Source organism: Callorhinchus milii, unplaced genomic scaffold, assembly GCF_018977255.1.
Source record: "Callorhinchus milii isolate IMCB2004 unplaced genomic scaffold, IMCB_Cmil_1.0 Scaffold23, whole genome shotgun sequence".
In the NCBI taxonomy this organism is placed as follows: domain Eukaryota; kingdom Metazoa; phylum Chordata; class Chondrichthyes; order Chimaeriformes; family Callorhinchidae; genus Callorhinchus; species Callorhinchus milii.
Genome location: NW_024704764.1, coordinates 9,506,476 through 9,525,277, shown reverse-complemented (window position 1 = coordinate 9,525,277; position 18,802 = coordinate 9,506,476). Strand labels below are relative to the sequence as shown.

Genomic DNA, 18,802 nt, shown 5'->3' with positions numbered 1-18,802 from the left:
GCGTGTGTGTGCGTGTGTGTGTGTGTGTGGTGTACGTGCTGTATCCAGTGCCCATACGTGTTCCCTGAGACAGCTCCTGACACTCTGAGCATTCCACGCGTTTGACAAGCCGCCCCTGTCCCACGAGACAGACTGTCTCTCGTTGTGACTAACGCATCACTAAGCTGTTTACACACTTGGATCTCAAATTGTTAGTCAATTTGCAAGGATTCAGAAACAATGCAATTGAAAATTGCTGTGACTCTCAGCTAATTAATTAATAAATGTGTTAATTAGAATAAACAGAGCTTGTAACAAGAGGATTTTGCTTGGAACGCAATAATGATAATAATACTAATCCTTGCACCTGATACAGCGCCTTATCACATCTTCCGGACGTTCTCAAAGCGCTTCACAGAATAACTGTAAAGCAGATTGATTGTATATTTTGGGGGTGAAACACGGCAGCCAATTGCGCACAGCAGCGTCCCCACAAACAATCGTGGACTGAGCGACCAAATTATTATTTTTAAAAATAAATCTTTCTTTGAAGGGATTATTACCCCGGAAAAGCGATCTGCCAATCGACTAACAACCGAGTTCCTACTTACTGCTGAGGTGGGGGGCTCTGCTAACTCTCGTTCACACGCTCACACCGCCTCTCTCCCTCTCTCTCTCTGTGTGTGTGTGTGTGTGTGTGTGTTGTTGTGGGTGAAATCACAGACGAGCCGCGGAGTTTGGTGTAAAAAGATTTCACATTTTATCCAGGAATCAGAAGGAAACATTTAAAAACTCTGGCAAAAACCGTGAATTCCCCATCGCTGAGCGAGTCGTGTCTGAAGCTTCCTTCAACTAGGTACTAAATGCAGAGTAAAAAAACACGGACGCTGGATTCACAGCGGAAATCTGGGCGACATTTTGTGCTTTTCAAGGTGAGAGAAGCGTCTTCTACATATATACATATACTTTTTCCATCTCTCAGGCCTAAAATTCCGCCAGGTCTTAGCCTCAGGACCATTATGGAGTCAAGCTTGATCAATCGACTGATCAGTCGTCTCAGAACTCTTTGAATTTGCATCTCCAGCTACCTTTGCGGTGAGGAAATTCAATGACATAATAATAATAATAATAATAATAATTCTTGCATTTGATATTGCACCTTATCACGTCTTTGAGACGTCTCAAAGTGCTTCATAGGATATACTGTAACGTGGAGTGACAGTGTGTTTTGTGGGTGAATCTCGTGGGCTTCGCAATCAAAGATTTTTCCAAGGGTTCTGCTCTGCGCAAATGTAGTAGTCTTGAGGAGAATGGTCTGAAGGCTAAGAGCAGGAAGAATGTTGGGGCAGCTCTCATGAAAGTTGACAGTGCCCTCACATCACCAAAGGACAAGCATTTGGTTCTGGTCACAGAAGAGCTGTCAAGACCAAGAATGCTTGAGGACAATATCTCCACATGCCAGAGGCCAACCATGACACACTCACATCCCCAGAGCACGTGGATCCCGACTGAGATCAAGATATACGAGCGGAGACCAGGAAATAAACCCTCGCCTCCTGTCTTCTGTTCCCTACCAGACTATCCCACTGATCCGGCCTCGACAGCCACTTGTGGGAAGGAGTCCCAACCCCCTAGCCCATCTCCCAGCCAAGTCCTTCTTGCTAATCTCTCCCCTAGTTCGCTGTGAGAAGGGGATTTATTGTGGGAGGGTATTTATTGAGCTAAACGGGTTTAAAAAATTCCAGTTGGCTTTACTGCACTGGGACGAACACATTTAAAGGCCATGTCACTGAGAGGCAACACTGAATGGAATTTTTTAGCCCCAAGTCCTCACAGCGAGTCATGTTTCTTAAAGGCCACCCTAGGGGGGGAAACTCCGCTGGACCGCTGGATGAAGGGCGCTACTACACCGCAGTGATTTGAATGGCCCATTAGTGAGGCGATGTAGACATCAAAACGCTGACGACATATCACAGTCCTCAGAGCGTCTCTCACCAGGTAACACTAACTGTGGGAGAGGGGAACTGACAGCTAGACGTTGATAACTATGCGAACGCACAGACAGATACGTAAGTGACAGAATATTCCCAACGCTTGGCAGCCCTGATACACGGAGACGACCAGGGCCGTCGTGGGGCTTTGCCGGCGACTTAAAGATCGACGAGGCAGACCGAGAATTGTCTTTGCGATTTGGTGAGATTTATGGGCTGTGGTTCAGACCTCGTTCCTCCCCCTGTCTGCCCACGCACACACGCCCCTCCCTCCCTCCCTCCCCACCCCCCCCCCCCCACTTCAATCTCTCGATGGTCCCAGTTTGTGACTTTGGCTTACCAACGCGCATTGGCAAAGCTGTACCCTGTTTGTACCCTCCTGTGTTGATGTTCCTCGAGGGCTGCTCTGGCTCGGGGCCTCAGTTGCCTGTGGTCTGTTTGATGCTGTGGAAACTGACCCTGGTCGGAGATGTTGGGATGGACATGGCTCTGGCCACCCGGGCACGGATCGAGTGCTTGTCCTGCCAACGGTGCCAGCGTTTCCTGATGGCGGATCGAACCTGCCGAAGGACATCCAGAGATAAATAAACCACACAGCAAACGCCAGAACATAGAGAGGGCTGGGTGAAAGAGACCCTTTGACCCAATTGGCCTCATCCTTCGAGACTCCCTGCCCGACCCCCTCCTCCCATCACAGCCGCCAGATGTTTGTCAAATAAGCCCCAGCCTCAATCTTCCCCCCCCCCGCCCCCCACCCCCTTCCCATCACCTCTCCCTCCCCATATTGAGCTGGTAATTACCATTCTGTGTAAGGAAACACTTCCTGGTGTTTCCATCACATCTGGAACCTGTGACCTCCTCACAGGGACACAAAGAAGCCATTCATGCTGTGGACCCTGTTCCACCAGTTCATTGGATGGCTGCAGATTTCTCAATCCTATTAACCCTTAAATAATCCTTTCTTCCCAAATATCTATCCTTCCTCCCCTGTTAGACACCCTGATTGGTTCTGCCTCTGAGAGCCGTTGGGGGCAGTGAGTGCCCTCAGCCGCTTTGCAGAGTAAAAACGACGGCAGATTTTCTTTTACCAGTTGGCGAGGATTGCGTTTCGACTTTGGCTTTCGATCTCCGAATAAAACCGCGGTCTTTTCTCGCTCCTTTCTTACCTCTCCGTTCAAGAAGCAGTAAAACATCGAGACAAAGAAACCCTGTGAGAGCGAGAAAGAGAGTGAGAGAGAAAAGAGAGGGAGGGAGGAAAACAGAGAGTAAAACATTACCGCCAAAGAAGGACCAAAGGAGCTTCTCAAAGCTCTTCACAGAATATACTGTAAAGTGAACGGACTGTGTATTTTGTGAGCGAAACATGGCAGCCAATTGCACACCGCGACGTCCCACAAACAGCCGTGGGTTGAAGTGATCAAATTATTATTATTATTATTATTTTGTGAAAACCCAGGTTTCCGCAGCTAGAAATTCTTAAAGCAGAACATCCAAAGGAATATCAAACTTGGCGGTGCGGACGTGAGTGTGTGTGTGTGTGTGTGTGAACTGTGTCCATGATGTACCTGAAAGGACTCGAGGAAGGAGTTGAAGTAAATGAAGACAATCTGAGAGACGTCGTCCTCTCTGGGGTTGACAAAGAACAACATGTAGGTGATCCCGAGCAGCGGCAACAACACCAGCGTAGCCTTCACTGCCTTCCTACCGGGGGGGGAGACACCAGAGGTTAGACCCCGGCCACTGTGAGACCCCATCCTTGAGAGACCCCACGCTAACAGACCCCGCCCCTGAGAGAAGCCGCCCCTGAGAGAGACCCCGCCTTGAGAGACCCCACCCCTGACAGGCGCCCCCCCGCCACCCGAGAGATAGTCCCCCTCCTGGACTCCGAGGGGGTAGACCGTGGTGAGCAAAGAGTCGCTACCTGTACTGGATGGTCTCGGACGTGGTCGACGCTCGCAGTTTTGTCATCAGGATCCTCACAATGTTGAAAAGAAAGATGAAATTAATCTGCAAAACAAAAACGTCACAAACATCTGCATTTACACCCCTCCTGTCACACAGGGTAACATCTCACAGCACCTCACAGTGGCCGGGCAAGCGAGGGGAGGGAAGGGAACGTTTTGAGGCAGGATTTAAATGGCGGGGGGGGGGGGGGGGGGGAATGACGGAGGGGTAGAGTGAATGCCAAAGGTTGAGTTACCAGTTAAGCCAGTAACTCAACAGCTCTTACCAGTAACACCAGGATGACCGGCCCCTGGTAAATGTAGTCAATGTATTTTCCCGGACTTTTCCCGAACCAGCAGCTAAGGTGAAAAACAAATCAGCCGGTGATCAGCTAAACCGCCTCTCTGTGCTCCTCACCCCAAACAGCAACACATTCAACTTCCCCACTATAGCTCTCACCCCATTCCCTGCTCTCTCTCTCTCTCTCTCTCCCCCCATCGTGTCTCTGCTGGGACTCGCTCCCCCCCAATGGACCTCTCTAAAACTGAGGTGCGAAGAGCGGACAATATCCAGGACCAAAATGTTTCCATCGAAGCCACACCATCGAGGCAAATACTTACTGCTCGTTTTCGTAGTAGAGTTTCCCAATGGACCAGGCTATGATGATGGGCAGTGGGGTACCTGGTGACACACAGAACCCACAGCAATGTCAATCAATGATCATTCACTGTGATTAGCATTCAGACCTCGATATTGTACTTCCATTGGTTCCACGTTTCTTTACTAATTGTTGAGGACTCGGGGCGGGGGGGTGGGGGGGGTGAGGGGGTTAAAATTCCTCATGGTCTGGGTCTTCAGATCATTGTCTTGAAGAGAAAGTTCCCAAGGAATTTGGGAAAATGGCCTTAAATCCAATTGTCATTTGGGGGACATTTTTCTCCGGGTCCAAATATAACCGAAACGGCTTCAAGCTCTCCGAGACGCCATCCCACGTGAAGGGCGTTAGGTATAAATGCAAGCTGTTGTAATTGTGGCTCTCAATGAAGACTGAGCTGGAGAATTTTCCACCAATTCTGTAAAATGGCCTCAGAGGCTAGGATTGGGTGAGGGTTTGGTACCAAAGAGTGTCAAGGCTCAGACAGAAAGGAATTTTGGGGCCTCCGAAAGTTGAGTCTGATCACAGGAGAAGTTAGAGAACAGGAAAGGGACTCACACCAGCCGATGCAGAGGAACATCCATTTGCGCAGCTTATCGGTGGAGTAGGTCAACACGATGGCGGTGTGAAGGTAGCAGCCTTCCCCGAACATCCAGAAGAAGTTGGTGACACAGAAGTAATTATACAGAGCAGTGACCAGGCGGCACCACACCTACAGGACAAGAAACAGGGCAGAACGTGAGGAACCAGGTCACTAACGCCTCCCAATCCCAGCCCCAACCCAGGCCCCAACACAGCCTCAACCCAGACCTCAACAAGCCCCAACCCAGCCTCAGCCCAGCCTCAACCCAGGCCCAAACACAGCCTCAACCCAGGTCTCAACCCAGGCCTCAACAGGCCCCAAACCAGGCCTCAACCCAGCTCGAACCCAGCCTCAACCCAGGCCCCCTTCACCCCCTTCCCCCGGGCACATGTGACTGAAAGCCTCTGATCTCTCACTGGAGATGACACACAGACACGGACCTCGTTGCTGGAGTGGATCTTGGGGTCGATGGTGTGCAGCACGAACCAGGTGGCGTTGCGCAGGATGAAGGTAGAGATCAGATTCCAGTGGATTATGTTCCGCAAACATCGGATGCTCCTGCGGGAAGAGAGAGGAGGGGGGAGAGATGCACTTTTATACACAACTTTAAACCCGGGGAAACCTCAGAGGGGATCACTGTCAAGTCTAGCGTAGTGTGTATCTGTAGGTAAACGCCACTGTCCTAACCTCTATCATACGATAAAAATAATACTAATACTACTACTACTAATAATAATACACCACATGAACCACTACACTATGGGGCCCAAGGGATCCGAATAAACATACAAAGCAACGAACGAGGGGCTGACCTCAGACGCATGAAAAGCACGAAGGCGATGATGAGAGCGGCCAGCGAGATACATTGGCCGAGGTAATTAATGATCACCACGATCTTGTAGTGGATCTGGTGTTTCCTCTGCCAGGACAAAGGAGGGAGATTAACAATAATAATAATAATAATGCTATAAATAATAATAATATATAAACCCATCCTCTCCGCACCTGCTCCCGCGCCTTTACACTGGGTCACCAAGATGTCTCTGCCTCGTAGCCAACAAGACTGTAAAGGTTTCCAAATTGAATTTTTTTCAAACTTCCGCAGCGTCCCCCACTTCTCCAAATCACCCCCCACCCCACACCTTCCCCCTCTGCAGTCCCTCCAACTCCCCGCTTCCCCCTTCCCCCCCGCCCCCCCGCCACCAGACCGCCCACATCCACTCAGATCCCCAGCCCTTAACGACCTCGCACCCCCATCCCCCACCACCACCAAACCCAATCCGAGAAGAGTGAAGACAAGAGGGAGGAGACAGACACACCTTGACTTGCAGGATGGCCTGGCATTGGGTGTAGTTGATCTTCACAGCCCACGTTCCATTCCCGAAGCACCTTCTATATACACTGTCTGTGAGGGGGAGTGGGGGAGAGACATTGAACAGGAGCTGAGTTTCTCCAGCATTGAGACATGGGGAAAGCTCCTTAGTTATCAGGAAATAGACGCCCCCACCCCCACCCCCGCCCCCCCAAACACCTAAGAGACCCCAAATTCTGCCTTGTTTCAGTCCGAGGCACCAATATCTTGTCTTGAAGACATGGCAACAGGACAACACGACAACACGGGAGAGTTTCCATGCGTAGGTGTCTTTCGGATGCTCTTGAGCACAGTGATGGGCTCACCCTGATCTGAAAGACGCCGCAGAATTAGGAGGAATTCTTACATTGGAGGGCAGTTTCCCTGCGGTTCCTGAAAAAAGAAAACCGTCTTCCAAGTAACGACGCCAATTAAGAGTTTCCCGAAATGGTGTGAAGTCTTCAATTTTAAGAGAGAGAGAGAGAAAGAAAAAGGTCTTAAGGTTGAGATGGGGTGGAATTTCAGGCCTCGAGGCCTCACCGCAGGTCTGACAAGTCAGAAGCACAATCACCGGCGGGTTTTGCTGATGAAGTTCAGAGGATTTAATGCAGCATCAACAACCCCGAGCTTATGAATATTTAACAAACGGCTCCGAAAATAAACGTGGGCCAGTGATCGATTTGCTTGTGGCAGAGAGAGGGAGAGAGAGCGAGACAGAAGGCACCTCATTGCTCTCAGAGGGAGTCACCGTCAGCTTCTCTTTAAACCTCGGCCTCTCACTCTCCCCGGTGAAGCCTATTCCCCGCTCCCTTGTGTCTGACTGAGGGAGAGATGACATGATCATTACTAACATTCCTGTCTCTTACTTATAACAATAATAATCCTTGCATTTCATGTAGCGCCTTCTCATGTCTTTGAAGCGCTTCACAGGATACGCTGCAAAGTGAATTGACTGTCTATCTTGTGGGCGAAACGCGGCAGCCGATTGCGCACGGCAGCGTCCACCACCAACAGCCGCGGATGTTTTTTTAAGGTGTTATTATCCCCGGAAAAGCCATCCGCCAATCGACTGACGCCCGGGTTCCTGCTTGCTGCTCGGTGTTTAACAGAGGCGCTTAAAGTAAGGAAACTCGCCCCGCGTTTCGCCCCGGCCGGGAATCGAACCCGGATTCCCCTCTCGCTTCGTACTTACACTCAGTGGACAAGGTAGAGGCCATTCCTATCTGTAGGGTGAGACTGCTCTGGGACAGGCGAACAGAATGACCCCTGATTCAATCTAATTTGCACACAAATGAGCTGGTGGCGTTTGCTGTAACGCCCCCACTTCACACCAAGCCTCAGCCTGCGAGGCTGTGACATGTGAAATGATATAAATGTGTATCATGCTATAAAAAGCAATTTGCATAATTAGCTTCGGATTTCTATTTGGCCGTGATTTGACGTGATATCTCCCGAATATCTCAGAGCCTGTGAACTCGCCCCCCCCCCCCCCCCCACCCCTCGCCGAGCTGTCAATCCGCTAAATGGAACTGTTTAAGTCTTATGCTAATCGCCCCCCAATCTGCATAAAACCATTAAAACGTCAGAAAAACGGATGCGGGAATAAAGATTTTTTTTTCGCGAGCGAGCCGCTTCACAGGGTACACCGTAAGGTGTAGTGACTGTACATCTTGTGGCCGAAACGCGGCAGCCAATTGCGCACAGCAGCGTCCCCCACAAACAGCCGCGGACCGAGTGACCAAATTATTATTATTTTTTGAAGGGATTATCGCACCCGGAAAGCGATCCGCCCATCGACTAAACCGGGTTCCTACTTGCTGCCGGGTAAAGAGAGGCGTGCGTGTGGAGTTAGGAAAGTTTCGCCCTGAGCCGGGAATCGAACCCAGGTCCTCTCGCTTGCGAGGCGAGAGCTCTGACCAAACTCCGGCGCTGAGAGGAGGAGGAAAAATTCCTTGAACTGATTAAACCGGTCTACCATTGTCACAGAGTAATGCAAAGCTCCGTTAATGGGGGCCTCGGCGGGTTTGTTCGGCGCAGGGATCGCTTCACAGCAGTGAAGAGAGGAATGTGACCATTACTGAGAGCTCCGGGGGGGCTCATATCGAGACGCTTCCCTCAGCCACGGCTTACTGCACACGGCAAGGTGAAGCGAGATCAAACGGCACATTTCACACCCACATCCAACCCCCCGTTATAATGGCCTGGTTATTATCAGACCTGCCCGGTTTAACAAGGGGACTAGCAGAGTGTGCCACAGACAGCCCTGAGAGGTTTTATCTGGGGTGGGGGGGGGGTGGGGGGCTGGAAATTATCAGCAAGGACACCGGGAGAGAGGAACTCCCCTCTCTTTTCCCGCAGCGCTGCAGAGATTTTTAACCAGCGCCGAGGGACGTCCCCCTGACGCGAAAGACGCTGTAGACACGTTATCTTGCATTGCTTTGTATTGTAATGTCCACCTGAACAGAGCACAGTTGGAGCCTCGGATTAATGTTCAATCCGAAGGTCCAGACCACTCTCTGTCGCCCTCCCTGTCGCCCTCCCTGTCGCCCTCCCTGTCGCCCTCCCTGTCGCCCTCCCTGTCGCCCTCCCTGTCGCCTTCTCCCTCTCCGTCGCCCTCTCCGTCGCCTTCTCCCTCTCCGTCGCCGTCACACTCTTTCCCTCTCCCTCGCCGTCACTCTCTCTGTCACTCTGTCCGTCACTCTCTCCCACTCCCCCACCCTCTCCCTCACCCTCCCCGTCGCTCTTCCCGTCACCCTCTCTGTCCCGGTCCCAGTTCCTCTCTCTCTCTCTCTCTCTCTGTCTGTCTGTATTGGGTGATTTACAACGCCTTGTGTGTTATGTGCAGCTAATGACAAGCCACGTCAATTGTAAACAGCGAAACAAAATGCTGCGATTTGCTCCTCAATGATAATTTAAACGAGATCTCCTGGCAGGAATTGCATTACAGCGATTTAGAAATGCCGTCAAATTAACTTGACTCAGTGATCAGAGCAGAACCTCAGCCCCGACACTGAGCTTAGCGCACAATGAATGAAACAGGGAAATAAAACCTCGGCTCTATCTCATTTGCTCTCTCTGCCTCTGTATCCATCTCGAGCTTTCTCCTTTTGTGTCTACCCATCTCTCTCTCTCTCTCTCTCTCCCTTTATGCCCATTTCTCTCTCTTTCTCCTTCACTTATCAGCTTCTATTTTCTCCATCTCTCTTTCTCTATCCCTCTATGTGAGACTCAGAAACTCTGAACCAGAGTCATACAGGACCTTCACAGACAGACATTATTGGTGCATATAATCTTGGGGCAGGTGTGAGCTTTCACCCCGACACGGCCAGGGTGCAAGTGATGTCTTCCGACCTCCCCGCCCGCCCACGCCCCCCTCCCCCAGTGCCCCCCAACACACAGTGAGGACACCTACTTGTGGTGTTGTATTGGATCCCATTGAAGTATTCTGGACACTGTCTGGCCACCAGCTGCCCCACTGGGCTCCTCGGCCAACACGTCCCGATCAGGTCGGTCGAGGCATTGCAGTAACGCCCTGCGGAGCCACGACAAACAGTCCAAATAGCCACAATCATCATAATAACAATAATAATGCTGGCCTTTGACCCGGCGCCTTATCGCGTCTTCAAGACGTCTCAAAGCGCTTCACGGGATACACTGTAAAGTGAATTCGACTGTACGTTTTGCGGGCGAAACGCGGCAGCCAATTGCGCACAGCAGCGTCCCCACAAACAGCCGTGGGTTGAGTGAACAGATTATTTATTTTTTTGGAGGGATTATTACCCCCGGAAAGTGATCCGCCAATCGACCAACGACTGCGTTCCTTCTCATTGCTAGATAAATGTGTGCGGAGTAAGGAAAATTGCCTCGGGTTTCTCCCTGCCCGGGAGCTGAACTCGGGTCCTCTCGATGCGCGTGCTAACCACTAAGCTAGGAGCCGCCACAATCTCCAGGAAACACAAGGAAGGTGGACCCCGCCCTCCAAAATCCCTCTTTTAAATGACCTTTCAGCCTAAATCCCTGACGCACTTCACACTGAGTCGCAAAGTAAGTCCAGAAAGCCTCCATGTAGTTAGGGGGCTCAGGGCCAATCGAGTTCCAATTGTCTATTGATTCCCTGTGACATTCAGACTAAATGCCGGTGTCTCACACCTTCTACGTTTAACCTCAGCCTCGTAACACTCAGCATCACCATCACTAACAGTAAATCAATGATCTTATCATCTGATACAGCGGCTCTCACTCCTGGGGGAGGTTGTGGGGGGGGGGACGAGAGGAGAGGAACGTCTCAAAGCGATCGAAGTGCTGAGCGGGATGCACTGTTTGATGGCCTCCGAAGCGCACAGTCAGGGGAATCCTCCCACTCAGCTCCTGAGAAGCCAAAGCCCCCAGGGGGAGGTTGGTCCTCGTTGGACGAGCAGCGCGAAAGCGGTTTTGGCCACCAGCTGCCCCACTGGGCTCCTCGGCCAACGTGTCCCGATCAGGTCGGTCGAGGCATTGCAGTAACGCCCTGCGGATTTGAAGATGAGCGATTTTGTGGGAAACCTGGTTCGCAATCAGAAAAGGTGTCTTTCTCTGCAGGAACTGGTTGATCTAACCCCGCGCTCCCCACCTGTTTCCCACCTGTTCTCCACCCTTTCCCCCACCCACCCACCCACCCCGCTGCTCACCTGTGATATTGCTGGCGGAGGACAGGGCTTCACAGTATTGCTCGAGGACACTGCAGGACAGGGGTAGAGCGCACTGTATTAGCACCTGTTCCCAGGGAAACAGAAAACACTTGTTAACGTCTGGAGCCGGAGACAAAACCACACCTGCACATCTGGAGGGGAACACAACACAGCACAGCACAACACAACACAGCACAACACAGCACAGCACAGCACAACACAGCACAACACAACATAACACAGCACAGCACAGCACAACACAACACAACACAGCACAACACAGCACAGCACAGCACAGCACAACACAACACAACATAACATAACATAACACAGCACAGCACAACACAACACAGCACAACACAGCACAACATAACACAGCATAACACAACACAGCACAACACAGCACAACACAACACAACACAGCACAACACAACACAGCACAACACAGCACAACACAACACAGCACAACACAGCACAACACAGCACAGCACAACACAACACAGCACAGCACAACACAACACAGCACAACACAGCACAACACAACACAGCATAACACAACACAGCACAACAAAGCACAACATAACACAGCACAGCACAACACAGCACAACACAACATAACACAGCATAACACAACACAGCACAACACAGCACAGTGCAAATTGAGTCACTGTGGAAGAAATTCTCCCCACACACAGTTTCACCACATCAGCTTTCAAATAACAACCCTCTGAGCTGGCGACACAACGTAAGCTGACATTTTACATGACGTCGCGAGGGGTATTTTTAGCCCGAGCCGTGTTCAGCTTAGTTTTTGATCTCCGATTTATTGGGAACGTTATTAGTTATTAGTCCGCATGCTGTGCTGTGCACATGTTTGTTCCATGTGATTGCATTAAGCCACGAGTGGGGCTAGTTGAGAAAGAGAGAGAGAGATTGACAGAGAGAGAGAGGGTGGGGGACAGTCATTAATAATAATAATAACCCTTGCATTTGTTATATAACTTTATCACGTCTTCGGGAAGTCTCAAAGCGCTTCACAGAATACATTGGAACGTGTAGTGACTGTATTCGTTGTGGGCGAAAGGCGGCAGCCAATTGCGCACAGAGTGGTGTTCGCAACAAACAGTCGCGGATTGAGTGACCCCATTATTTATTTTTTTGAAGGGATTATTATCCCCGGAAAGTGATCCGCCAATCGACTAACAACCGGGTTCCAACTTACTGCCGGGTAAGGAGTGGCGTGACCTAACATTTCCTCGCTCAGCCTAACGTTTCGCCCCACCCAGGTCCTCTCGCTTGCGAGGCGAGCGCTCTAAGCTACGGGACTCCAGGTATACAGTACACACAGCACTCTTTGCTGCCTAATAAACGGGAGCTGCTGATAGCCAGTGCGTGAAACCCCGATACAAGGCGGCAGGCGTGAACTCTGTGCTGAGTGGTCCATGTCATTTATTAAATCAGGGACAGAATTCCCGGTCCGCCAGCGCTCGGATGGTCTGTCAGTGCGTTCGCACGGGCAGAGGCTGGGAGGAAAGAGCTGAGGAAGAAGCCAGGGTGTCCAGCCGATACCGCGAAGCACAGTGAGACGTACTCCCAGGGTGGAAGGCGCTGTGCAAATGTAAACTTAAGAGTGCGTTATTGTGGTATTGTATCTGCAGTCGGGCTGTGGGCGGTGGAGTCTGGGTGTAGGTGTGTGTCACGGACTCCTATGTGGGTGTGTTTCTTCCCGCAGTTTCTCAGGAAAGAGTCGAAACTCGGGCTGAATGGGAGAGTTTTGCACAATTCTGCACTGTGTTAAATTTCGAGACCAAACCGTCCTACTGCCTAGGACAGGGTGGAATTTCAGAGCCTCTCCCTTGTGCATTTAGCGTCCTTCAAACCAATGTGTCTCAGCGTCCATAAAATAATAATAAAAATAATAATGCGGTCCCTCAATCCACGGCTGTTTGTGGGACACTGCTGTGTGCCATCGGCTGCCGCATTAAGGTGCTGTATAAAATGCAAGGATTATTATTACTATCATTATTGTTGTTGTGAAAGTTTTTTTGATTATCCTTAAGAAATAATGTATAATATTCTCCATGAAAACAATCATATTATTATTATTATTATTAAGTGTGGATTATTATTTTGCTTGATTTGTTTGTCTCGTTCAGCGCCTTTTATAGTATTTATAAAAGTCTCAATACAAAAATAAAAGTGTTTATTGCTGCTCGTATCGTTACAGGGCTCCTGCGGCGTCAAAGCGCCTTCGCTTGCGGTGGACACTTTTGAAGTGTAGTGACTGTGGGTTTTTTTGTACGCAAAAGCGTAAGCTCCAGTCATCACGTCTCTTGTTCTCTTACGACTCGCTTCCCGAAGCAGCTCCCCGCGCCACTCACTTCCCCTGTCTCCCCACCCTGTTCCCCCCCCCCGCCCCGTTCCCCTCCCAACCCACCCCCCCAAACCCCCTGCTCCCTGGGCATTACAGGTTGCTAGTTAATGAAAGGAGACATTTTTCCCTGCCATGGCTCTGTGTAAACACAGGCTGTTACAGTGAAGAACAGCGGGAGTTTAATTAACATCTGGTAAAATAACACACCATTCCCCCTCCCCTCCCCCCCCCCCCCCCACCGTCGGGGATAATTTAATCCTCTCCCATAACTGTGCTCATTAACACCTTCCGGATAATTTCACTCGATCGCGTCATTAAACAAAAAGCTGATTTTCAAAGCGACAAATACACACAGAAATAATCATATTAAATTGATGGGGTTTATGAAGCGGCAGCAGTTTCCTGGAAGTGTTCATTACGGACACAGGAACGTTTCACCTGTAAAGCGTCTGGAGTTCAGTTCAGCTGCTGTCTGGGATTAGTCACTTCTGAGGAACAAATTTGTGACGTTCCTTAACCCAACCCTCATCTTACCCCACAAACTATGATTTTGATAATAAATAAATCACCTATGAGAGAAAAAAAAATAATAATTTGGACACTGAATCCACAACTATTTGTCTCCCACTGTTTTGCACAATTCGCTGCCGCATTTCGGCCACAAAATATACAGTCACTAAACTTTACTGTACCAGTATACTCTGTGAAGCGCTTTGAGACGTCTTGAAGACGTGATAAGGCGCTACACCCCACGCAAGGGTTATTATTATTATCATTACGAAAATGGAATGAAATTCGCCATTTAAATGACCCGCGGATTAGCGCCAGTGTTAATTATTACCGCTAACCTCAGAAGGTGAATGAAACCTCGCCTTAACTTGGTGCCGGCACTAAATAAGGTGAGGAAGGCGTTAAGGAATACCGCAAATTCTGCTCCCGTATTTCCTTTTCAACCGAGTTAAGTTCGTATTCTCTGCAATACCCAGTGTGGTTGGTGTTTCTTCCTGCGTGTGTGCGTGCGCATGTGTTCCTAGAGCGATCTTTCCCAAGAGTAAAATGTCACCTTTGTTCTGAAGCGGAACAGAATACATTCATATTTCTATAAAAATCACTGGCGGAGGGTGGGGGTGGGGAGGGGGGAGGCAATGGAAGACTGCTAAATTAGATTCACATTCAGCAGATAAGGTGAATAGAAAGCGAGAGCATGTGAGAGAGCGAGAGAGGAAGAGGGAGTGATGACAGAGAACAGCAACAGCAATAAATTGCATTTATATAGAATAGATCAGAAAGAGAGCCATTAGATAAATAGAGACCGGGGCGGGTGGGGTGGGGGGGGGGGGGGGGGGGAGAAGAGCAAAGAGACAACATTTGGGGGTGGGGGGGGGAATAAGGAGAGTGGATGGATGTGAACAGTTCAAGCGGTCAGAGTGAAGTGATAGCACAGTACAATTTATATTTATATGGCGCCTTCCACGCCGGGAGCGAGAGAGAAACATGGACTGCGATAACACATCCTTGCATGTTGACGCAGAGCCTTAGCAGGTCGCGGAGACGTCCCAAAGCGCTTCACAGCAGATACGACAAAGTGCGGTGGCTGTGTATTTCGCGGGCGGAGCAGACGCCTCGAAGAGGAGGAGAGACAGAGAGAGGGGGGAGAGAGAGGAGAGAGAGCGAGAGAGAGAGAGAGAGAGACAGAGAGGGGTGATGGTTTCCTGCAGCGAATGGAGCCTGAGTGTGTTTGAGCCTCTGCTGCTGCAGTCGGTGTTTTACGCAATCGGCCGCCGCGTTTCGCCCACAAATACACAGCCAGTTGTTTTTACGGTGGATCCCGGGAAGCGCTTTGAGACGTCTCGAAGACGGGGCGAGACGGTTGTAAGAAATGCAAGGATTGTCCTATCATTACTACCTTCAGCACCACAAGGGCAGGCCAGCTCCTTAACCCAACCCAGCCCTGAACACTGCCTGTGGGCAACATTCACCAACCAACCAACCAACTGAACAACCAACTGAACAACCAACCGACCAACCAACTGACCAACCAACCGACCAACCAACCGACCGACCAACCGACCGACCAACTAACCAACCGACCAACCAACCGATCAACTAACCAACCGACCAACCAACTGAACAACCAACTGACCAACCAACCGACCAACTGAACAACCAACTAACCAACCAACTGACTGACCAACTGACCAACCAACTAACCAACCAACTGACTGACCAACTAACCAACCAACTGACCAACCGACTGACCAACCAACTGATCAACCAACTAACTGACCAACTGACCAACCGACTGACCAACCAACTGACCAACCAACTAACTGACCAACTGACCAACCAACCGACCAACCAACTGACCGACCAACTGACTGACCAACTGACCGCAGTTCCCTGTGACTGGGGCAGGAGCCGGGTCCGGTTATGGGGTTGCAGGAGCCGGGTCCGGTTATGGGGTTGCAGGAGCCGGGTCCGGTTATGGGGTTGCAGGGGTCTGTGTCTGTTCTGACCTCAACCCAAACCAACACACCTCCAGCTACTGATACAAAAACATAGGCAATAAAAACATCCCACGTCCTGTTCCCAACACTGCTCAAAATCTGCATCTCTCTGTCTGTCTCTCTGTCTCTGATCCAGACTGCAGTTTGCTTTCCCTCCATTAAACACTTTTTTTTGGGGGGTGTGGGGGGTGGTGGGGTGGTGGTGGGGTGGGGGTGGGGGGGGTGGGGGGGTGGGGGTGGTGTGTGTGGGGGGGGGTGGTGTTGGGGGGTGGGGGTGTGGGTGGTGGGGGGGGGGGGGTGGGGGGGGGGGGGGGTGGTGTGTGGAGGGGGGTGGTGGGGTGGTGTGTGGGGGGAACAAAATAAAACGCATTGCCTTAAACTGGTTGATTTAGCGCAATAACCTAATCCCTTCACACAGACACACCCCTCCCTCACAGTGTCTCCTTCACACACACACACACACAGGGACACACACACACAGAGAGACACACACACAGACAGATACACACACAGACACACACAGACAGATACACACACACAGACAGAGAGACAGATACACACACAGACAGACACACACACACACAGACAGATACACACAAAGACACAGACACACACAGACAGATACACACACACAGAGACAGACACACACATAGAGACAGACACACAAACATCCCCCCCCACCCCTCTCCCTCTCTCTGTCCCACACTTAGCCCACACTCTGCTCCTGTGTGTGACCAGAGCAGTGTGTGAGAGAGTGAGAGACCAGTCCAGTAGCCCATAGTGGGGGCTATATTCTCTGCTGTTGGACTTTGGTGTAAATCATTGACCACTTTATCACTCTCTCACCTTCTGTCTCTCACATCTTCCATCACTCTCTGTCTCTCTCTCTCACTCCCTCTCTCACTCTCTGTGTCTCTCACTCCCTCTGTCACTCTCTGTCTCTCTCACTCCCTCTCTGCCTCTCTCACTCTCTGTCTCTCTCACTCCCTCTGTCACCTTCTGTCTGTCACCCTCTGACTCTCACACCCTCTGTCTCCCACTCTCCCTCACTTCTCTGTCTCCCTCTCTCCCTCTCTGTCTCTCTCACTCCCTCTCTCACCTTCTGTCTCTCACCTTCTGTCTCTCACCTTCTGTCTCTCACCTTCTGTCTCCCACCCTCCCTCACTTCTCTGTCTCTCTCCCTCTTCCTCTCTCTTTCCCACTCCCTCTCTCACCTTCTGTCTCCCACCCTCCCTCACTTCTCTGTCTCTCTCCCTCTTCCTCTCTCTTTCCCACTCCCTCTCTCACCTTCTGTCTCTCCCTCCCTCCCCCCCTCTGCCCCCACCCCATCCCACACCTCTGAGACGCACAGAGTACCAGTACCTGAGCCAGGATGAGTGTCCAAGAGCAGCTCCACATGGTGACTGGGTGCCAGAGGCTTGTGTCCCACCCTCTCTCCTCTCCTCTCCTCTCCTGTCCTGTGTGTGTGTGTGTTCTGCTCAGTCCATGTTGGGTCCAGAGGGAAAACAGGAGGAAAAAAAAAAGGAGCCTGGAATCCAACCAACAAAAGCCAAGCAAAAATCTCCAGGCAATGAAAGAGAAAGACACTGTATGCAAAACCTCTCCTCCCCCTAAAAAAATATCACCTGCTAACACCAGCCACCGTTTTGCTGGAGTGCTGACACTGACTGGTGCATTTGCTCAGACTGTATTTCTGTTAAATATATCCAGGGTTTGGTAGCAATGTCTAGAGATGACACATACAATCTCTATACTCTCTCTCTGTGTCTCTCTCTGTTAATTTCTCCAGTATTTATATCAATAGCTAGACATACCTTCTCACTCTCTGTCTGTCTGTCTGTCACTGAGAGTCTCTGAGCCAGATAGGAGATGTCCCTCTCTCTCTTTCTTTCTCTCTCTGTTAATTTATCTAATGTTTCATATCAATACCCAGAGATACATATTTCTCTCCCCCTCTCCTTCCCCTCTCTCTGTCACTGACTGAGTGGCTCTGAGCAGTAAGTTGTTGCCTTGTGAAGTGTTGGCTGTCATCAGCACCTCCTCTAGTCAAGGGCAACTTGTCACCATGACCACAGACTCTTCCCACCTCTCTTTCTCTTCCCCTCCCACCCCACCTCTCACACTCTCCCCTTCCCCACCCCTTTCTCTCCCACCCCCCACCCCCCACTTCTCTTCCTCCCTCCTCTCTTCCTCCCCATCTCCCCCCCCCCTCCCATCCCCTTCTCTCTCCCTCTCCCTCCCTCTCACACTCAAATGGGAATTCTACTTGTAAAAGGATGAGGGATTGGGATCAGTGGAGGTTGGAATACGCAATGCAGCCTCCAGTGGTGAGACTGAAGCAGTTGCTAAACAGGGAATGTGGAATTCTGTCTCAGTCCCTCCTGTCTCCCTCCCTAAAATACATGTAGGATTTTTAAGGAGAAAAGCGACAGATTTGAACACCACCAGGATGAGTTAGTTTAAGCCAGGCGACAGGCAAGATGCGAGGGGTTATGAGTGTGTCATGTCGCCAATAGATTGTCAACAGACAAAAAAAATCTAAGGAAAGAAAATACATAATTTTTTAAATAGAATTATTCTTGTAACTTCACGCCACCTCGCATCGCTTGAGCCAAACTTTCAACTGGTGATGAGATTCAGTGAGAGCTCAGAAGCCACTCAGTCTCTCTCTCTCTGATTTAATGAGCCCCGGCTCTGAACTCAGTGATAAAAGCAGTAACTTTTATGGAGATCAACAGCCCAAATGCGTCA

The 18,802-nt window shown here is 50.5% G+C and overlaps 1 protein-coding gene across 1 annotated transcript; it reads right to left on the bottom strand.

The window, feature by feature from the left end:
- Positions 1–2,284: 2,284 nt before the first annotated feature.
- LOC103187736 (corticotropin-releasing factor receptor 1-like) lies at positions 2,285–18,160 on the bottom strand. Its single transcript, XM_007907370.2, has 13 exons — positions 17,414–18,160; positions 11,171–11,255; positions 9,916–10,035; positions 6,472–6,557; positions 5,965–6,071; positions 5,593–5,710; positions 5,128–5,281; positions 4,535–4,595; positions 4,201–4,273; positions 3,892–3,977; positions 3,536–3,671; positions 3,137–3,178; positions 2,285–2,530 (listed from the first exon to the last, which is right to left on the bottom strand). Exons 1-13 carry the CDS (start codon positions 17,447–17,449, stop codon positions 2,390–2,392), a joined length of 1,245 nt encoding a protein of 414 aa, XP_007905561.1. The 5' UTR covers positions 17,450–18,160; the 3' UTR covers positions 2,285–2,389.
- Positions 18,161–18,802: the final 642 nt, after the last annotated feature.

What these genes read in the sequence shown, in the direction of transcription:
- LOC103187736 (XM_007907370.2), bottom strand. Translation starts at nt 17,449, where the DNA reads ATGTGGAGCTGCTCTTGGACACTCATCCTGGCTCAG. An exon ending in CTCTACTACGAAAACGAGCA is followed by an intron (nt 4,274 to 4,534) that starts GTAAGTATTTGC and finishes TTTTCACCTTAG; the next exon opens with CTGCTGGTTCGGGAAAAGTC. An exon ending in CGGTCATCCTGGTGTTACTG is followed by an intron (nt 3,978 to 4,200) that starts GTAAGAGCTGTT and finishes TTTGTTTTGCAG; the next exon opens with ATTAATTTCATCTTTCTTTT.